This window comes from Anabrus simplex, chromosome 7, assembly GCF_040414725.1.
Source record: "Anabrus simplex isolate iqAnaSimp1 chromosome 7, ASM4041472v1, whole genome shotgun sequence".
NCBI classification, from domain to species: Eukaryota; Metazoa; Arthropoda; class Insecta; order Orthoptera; family Tettigoniidae; genus Anabrus; species Anabrus simplex.
In genome coordinates this window covers 74108056-74115492 of record NC_090271.1, presented here as the reverse complement: position 1 = coordinate 74115492, position 7437 = coordinate 74108056, and the positions used below count along the sequence as shown (strand labels likewise).

General features: G+C 38.0%; 1 protein-coding gene across 1 annotated transcript in view; it reads right to left on the bottom strand.

Moving 5' to 3' along the window:
- Positions 1-382: 382 nt before the first annotated feature.
- Positions 383-7437, bottom strand: part of Nup133 (nuclear pore complex protein Nup133) — a 314729-nt gene continuing 307674 nt past the window's right edge. Inside the window, exons 21-22 of the mRNA XM_067151176.2 lie at positions 2766-2887; positions 383-658 (exon numbers count right to left, since the gene is read on the bottom strand). Coding sequence (XP_067007277.2) covers positions 513-658; positions 2766-2887 — 268 coding nt within the window. The 3' untranslated portion in view covers positions 383-512. The remainder of the gene's footprint in view (positions 659-2765; positions 2888-7437) is intronic.

Below are 7437 nucleotides of genomic sequence, written 5' to 3'. Positions count from 1 at the left end.
GACTCATTCACCCCGGCACCTTCTTTCACCTCGGCTGGTCCACGAGTAACCCCGTAATAATAATAATAATAATAATAATAATAATAATAATAATAATAATGTATGGCCTTAGAAGAGGACTTTTGTAGGACTTTCAAATTGATGCCTACTAGTGACCTGTGTGTCTGTGAAGATGGGCACCCCCCCCCCCCCAGAGGTGGGGAGGAGCACCACGCATGTACACAAACCAAGCCATAGGAATGAACCAATTAGGCCTAAGGTTAAAATCATCGACCCAGCTGGGAATCAAACCAGGTATTCCTTGGACCAAAGGCTAGCATGCTAACCATTTAATCCATAGAGCCAGACAAGGGAAGTGTAATCACTTGTTATACAACAAAAGTCTCTATAGATCTTTTTCTTTTATTATAAATTATCAATATACAAACAAATGTATTGTTCCCTAAAAAAATTCCAGTAATATTTACATATGATAGAGCAACACAGGTAGTACTCAAAAACACACACACACATTACATTGTATCCTTCATCGTCCTTGTGACATACTCGTATCCTACTTGAAGCAAAAACTGGAAATTTGAACTTTCTCTTAAGGAACCAAGTTTCTCTGAATTCAAAATGCTCTCAACAGGAGGCAGTACTTCCTCAACTTGCACACCTGAAATTTAAAGAACCCAATGTTTAAAAAAATAGGTAATTAAAATAAGTTTGAAGAAACTAAAGAAAAATTACAAAATAATAAAAAAATTAAAAAAACATTTCAAGAGAGAACAAATATTCACTGAGTGAATATATACTTAAAATTTAAAAAACTCTTTATTAAACCTATTCTCATTTATAAAACAAATGACATACCAAGTGATGGAGGTCTGACCGAAGACTGCAATAAAGCGACAATATTAAGTGTTGAATTAGTGAAATGTGGTAAATTCAGTGGTGTGTGTTTGTGTCCAATCCTTGTCCCGTTTCTCCATGGCGTCAGATATGAAGTGGGGTGAATCTTCGTAGAGAGTTTTTAATCTTGACTGATAAATTTCATTTTTGTTCTGTATTGATAGTCACCATAAGTCATAAATGAAAGAAAAGTTCCACCTAATCAATACTATATAAATAGGATAAATACTAATCAATACTATATAAGTAGTATAAATACTATATAAAAGTCATAAATGAAAGAAAAGTTCCACCTAATCAATACTATATAAATACTAATCAATACTATACAAGTAGTATAAATACTATATAAATAGTATTGATTAGGTGGAACTTTTCTTTCATTTATGACTTATAAAGAGTTTTTAAGACTGGATGCCCTTCCTGATGTTGCTTCATCAGAGGAGTTCATGAGATGAAATGAATGACGTGATATATGATAGTACGAAGGGTGAGGGTAAAACCTGATGGCACATAGCCTACACCTGTCAAATTGCACCGAGAAGTCTGCTCAGGTTTTAAAGTCACCATCTGATGGATGAATCACTATCAACAGCGTCATACAGATCATATAGATCTGATGCCGTAACGATCATGGCCACCAGGTGGGCTTGGTAAATATAGTGGTTTAAGCATTCAGATGACTGCAAAGCAGAAAATGTAATTGAAAATATGTACGAAGATGTCATTTAGAAGAAGGCCTGCATGCACAGGCAACCAAAGCCTCAATGCTTCTAACATGTAATTGTTCAGTACTGCTGCATTTCGCACAGAGCTTTCGTTTTTTCTTTTTCTTCTTCTTTTAAATGCTATTTGTTCACGGCGTCGACTTCTAAACATCTTTTGCCACTAATTACACCATATGTTATGAACCTGCATGTAATTGTAATTGCAGAAGTTTAAAGTGTTGAATGTGAGGAAAGGAACGTTAAGGATGACACAAACACCCAGTCCCCAGGCCAGGGATATTAATAATTTACAATTAAAATCCACTGACCCGACCAGGAATCAAACCCGGGCACACCGGGTGATAGGCGGACACATTGCCCCCTACACTGCTGGGCCGGGCACACGCAGAGCTTAACTAAGAGTGCCTAGAAACTTCCTCATACTAAAACAGGCTACCAATTCAATCCCACTTCTGACACCAGTGCAACACTGAGGGCCGAGAGTGTGTGGACCAGCGAGATGTGGGACTGCAACAATGTGGGTGCGCCATAGGCAAGCAGAACAATAGCCCCAGAAAACTATTGAGGCACACAATGGGGAAGGTAGCTGAACCCATCCAAAAATTCTAGAAATGGCTAACAATGGAGGGCCATCCAGAGTGATTTGGAAGGGGGGAGGACCGCAAGATACATTGTCTATAATCTTTCCTTGGCTTAATCAAAGAGCTGAATCAGTAAGAAGTGTATCAGTGAGGAGTGAGTCACACAGTTTTGTACTATACAGTAAGTTGGCTCTAATTACAAGGGAACTCAGGGAGTTTTGGTTGTACACATTGTGGAGTGCAGTGCTCTGGATATGACACCATGCTGTAGAAGTCCTGTAGTTCTGTTAGAGAGCAGGAGTTTGCACCTGAGTGCTGTATGGTTCGTCAAGTTAACCAAGTACAAACTGCATGAAGTGAAAAAATCGAATGAGTGTACTTGTAAATAGAAGCTTTAATAAATTTAATTCTTAATAAAAAACACTACCTCTCTGAGTAGTCATTTCTGTTTTAAGGGCCCAGAAAACCAATGACAGTATCTTCAAGTCTAGTGTTACCCATAGAGTACAGTAGGGAAAGAGCGTGCTCTCTCTCTCTCTCTCTCTCCTCATTTTAAACTCACCCATTATGTGCAAAAGTTCCACAAGTTTGAAGAATATTGTATTCTGGATGACGTCCACTGGTGAACCCACAACTGTATCAGTCCATTTGTCACGCAACACTGCATGACACCAAATTGTATTCCTGCAATAAAATAAACAATATTAACTAACACAGCTATTGAGATTATGTGTGTTTCTTCTGTTTATTGTAGTTGTGCTAATACCAGATTCATTTATAATGAAGAAGTTGAAGTTTAGAAAAATAACTTTCTATTACTGTGTCTGAGACAAATTTCCTCATGGTTTTATTCACACTACATTCAAATGCTGAACTTCTTCTGTGATGAATACACAGACGTAAATCTGACTTGTCATACTTTTTAAAATTTCTTTTCCTGTGAGACCTCACTAAATCATTCAATTGGTAGTAGCGACGAGCGGTGTGTACAAAGGACAGGGACATAATCAACGCGAGCTTATGACTTGCGCTTACTGGGAATTCCTCGTTCATGGGGAACAATTGCAAGCCCCAATCCCTAGCACGAAGGAGGTTCAACGGGTTGCCCGGTCCTTTCGGACTAGGAGGACACGCTGATCAGTGTAGCGCGCGTGCGGCCCAGAACATCTAAGGGCATCACAGACCTGTTATTGCTCAACCTCGTGCAGCTAGAAGCCGCCTGTCCCTCTAACAAGATGTGTTGTCGCCGGTAGCACAAACAGATACCGGATGCGACTATTTAGCAGGCTAGAGTCTCGTTCGTTATTGGAATTAACCAAACAAATCGCTCCACCAACTCAGAACGGCCATGCACCACCACCCACCGAATCAAGAAAGAGCTCTCAATCTGTCAATCCTTCCGGTGTCCGGGCCTGGTGAGGTTTCCCGTGTTGAGTCAAATTAAGCCGCAGGCTCCACTCCTGGTGGTGCCCTTCTGTCAATTCCTATAAGTTTCAGCTTTGCAACCATACTTCCCCCGGAACCCGAAAGCTTTGGTTTCCCGGGAGCTGCCCGCCGAGTCATCGAAAGAACTTCGGCGGATCGATAGATGGCATCGTTTATGGTTAGAACTAGGGTGGTATCTGATCGCCTTCAAACCTCTAACTTCCGTTCTTGATTAATGAAAACATACTTGGCAAATGCTTTCGCTTTGGTCCGCCTTGCGACGATCCAAGAATTTCACCTCTAACGTCGCAATACGAATGTCCCCGCCTGTCCCTATTAATCATTACCTCGGGTTCCGAAAACCAACAAAATAGAACCGAAGTCCTATTCCATTATTCCATGCACACAGTATTCAGGCGCAGCCAGTCTGCTTTAAGCACTCTAATTTGTCCAAAGTAAACGTGCCGGCCCACCTCGACACTCGATGAAGAGCACCGCGATAGGATTTCATCGGGGTCCGCCCATGGCGCGCAGGAACCACGCGCGGATAACCACGGCGGCCGTGTGCTTTCGACTCGCCACCACCGGCAGGACGTTCCATGAACCATGCCAGTTAGACACCAACGAGCGATGAACCGACAGCGTGGGACAAAGGAATGAAAGTATAAATGTGTCTACTATAGGAAGCATAATTTAAGTTCCTGTCATAAAGTACCTGTCAACAAAATATCCAAATATAGTCAACCCATAACCCACTAGAAGCTGAAGTCATTTTTTTTTTGTTTCAGCATAGTTAATATATAAACTCTTAAGTCCTTTAGCCTGTCAAAACTAATTCACTAATTAATTAATTAATTCATTCATTCATTCTTTTACCATAAAACCTTTACAGAGTCGATGGAAGGCCAGGGGAAAAGGACAGGCCCCCTGACCAGCAAGATTCAGAAAATACCTGGAAAAGAAAACAATATCAGAATGTCATGTTTCATTCCTACAAGAACATCATCAGATTCTATCACATCACTTTTAGCATGTGTAAATCATTTCAATATTGTTTACGCTGTCTAGGCTTAACAGCTGAGAGTGGATGTACAATAGACGCAGTAAAATAAGATAAGTACAGGAAACTATGCCACATTTATTAAGACAATGGATGGAGAATTTTAAAATAAAATATTTTTGCACTTGCTCATAATTGTCACCTATTGTTAATTAACATTTACATGATGTAAACAATACTGAAATTATATATGCATGATAATAGTGATCTGATAGAACCTGATGATGTTTAAGGAATTAAAAATGTCATTCTGGTGCTAATGAAATGTTTCTTTTTCAGTAATGATTCTGTTATTAATACAGTAAAACCTGTCCTCAACAGAAACCTTAGAGACCAGAAATTTTTTTCCGCTGTATGCAAGATTTAGGTTCATAAAGGTGGTTAAAAAACAAAATAAAAATCATAAGTACATACCTTCATTAGATAATCCAGCAATAGATCTATATGATTTTGCGTGGTAATATATAAAAGGGGAGATGACAAACCATAAATCAGAATAAATGGCACCAAACTGGACAGTGTTCCAACGTTTAAGTACTTGGGTGGTACAGTATCAAAAGACACCCTTGCAAAATATGAGGTGGGCAGTTGAATTAGCAAGGTAACTCAATTTTGCTGTGTGATAAACAAGTACCATTGAAAGCTAAGATAACATTGTATAAATCATATTATACATCCAACCTTGCATATAACTTGGAAACTACCACGTTAACGAGACAACTCAAAACTCCAAGTTGCAGAAATGAAGCTCCTATGCACCATGATACAGAAGACCAAGGACAAGTTCAGGAATGAAGACGTCTGAGTGGAGGTAAAATAGGACACTCCCTACTACAGAGAATCCAGAAAGCTAGACTGAAGTGGTTTGGCCATGTAAGAAGGATGAGTGCAAGCAGGACTTCAAGAAGAAAAAGAAATAAAAGGAAACAGACCAGTGGGCAGATCCAGAGGGAAATGGACTGATCTGGTGAAGAAAGATGTTGAGGAAAAAGGACAAGATTGGGAGAAGCATGAGAGAACAGCAGTTAATGGACAAAGATGAAGGGGCTTGTACACCACACCCCGACAACTGGAATGGTGAACAATTATTATGATGAATAGATACAATAATGATGCTAATGGTAAAAGAACTCAAAAACATAAAAATAAGAACCCAGAAAGATAACGTACATTTGAACTGTCTAGGATATGCTGATGATCTAGCTCTGCTGGCCAATGATATTCAGGAAACAAACCAAATAAAATCTTTACAGGAAAAAGCTCAAAATATTGGTTTGAAAATTTCATTTGAAAAAACAAATTATGCTAACTCAACTTCCGCTTGCAAACAAATTTAAGCTGGGAGACCAAGAAATAAAAATTGTAGAAAAATTTAAATATTTAGGTGAAATAATCACATATAACCTGAACGAAAAATCAGCATGGCAAAATAGAATAGATAAACTGGTTACAGTACAGCATGTTACCAAGAATACATATAATAAAAAGTGACTCTCAATAGCAACCAAACTGAAACACTACAAAACAGTCACCTAGCCACAAATTACACATGCACGAGGAACATTATTCAAAACAACAAACACAGTTGCAATAGATACGAGTACTCAAGTTAGAAGGAGAATAGTGAGAACCTGTTTAAATAAAAATTATCAAGTAAACGGAGTCTGGAGACTAGCTTCCAAAAAACAGTTTATAAAGAAATTGAACCAGTGACTAGCACAATAAAAAAGAAACAAATATCATTCTTAGGGCATTTAATATGGTCACCAGAAAATAGAATCAGTGGAAAAATAACAGAAAAATTATGGAACAGTAAGAGTAAGAATAAAATTAGATGGAACACAGAAATTAAAGAAGACATGAGAGAGTTACATATTACAATAGCAGATTTAAAACACAAAATAAATACACTCAGGATATTGAAAGATGAACACACTAGACTACAGACAAAAATCAACAACCAGAGAATAGGAAGTGTGATTCCAGAAGCAGAAAGAAAATTGCAATCAGAAAGGATGAAACAGTATTGAGCTGACAAAAAGAAGAAAAACCTCCATAAACCTGACTAAAGTAGTCCTATGTTGGCTAAAAAATTAAAATAAATGACACTAATCACACACTCATATACACTAGTTCATCAGCACTAACATAAATCCATTCTTCCTCACAGTGCACAGTAGTACAGTGTATACACTTACTTAATAATGTTTTATGGAAATAACCCCAATAGTAATACTGTACTGCCATTTTCTACTTCCAGTAATCCAGAGTTATACGCCGAGCACAACTATACCTGGTAACACGGTTCTCAATTAAAATGCAGCCATGACAAATAATGTTTAACAATTCTGCAACATTTTCTGCTAGCAAAATAGACTGAATGTTCCTTATGGCTTACAGGGCATGTAGGTAGACTTCACATAACATAAACCATCTTCATCATCTTTTTCTGATCACCAACACCATCAATTTCTGTTTTCTTTTCTTGAAGGTGATGGCTGATAAAATATTTTGTTTACTAATGCTGTCTCTATCTCAACTTATAGATTAATGGCCACTTAATCTTCTGCACTGACATTACCATAATTACATTGTTATAAGCTATAAATTTCATTTTTGTTCCGTATTGAAGTGCAATAGGAATAAATTCAATACAATATATTAAGTAAATGATATTACATAGGTCTTAGGACTAGTTTCAGCCACTTAGTGGCCATCTTAAGCCAAATAAAAATCAAACAGACCATGT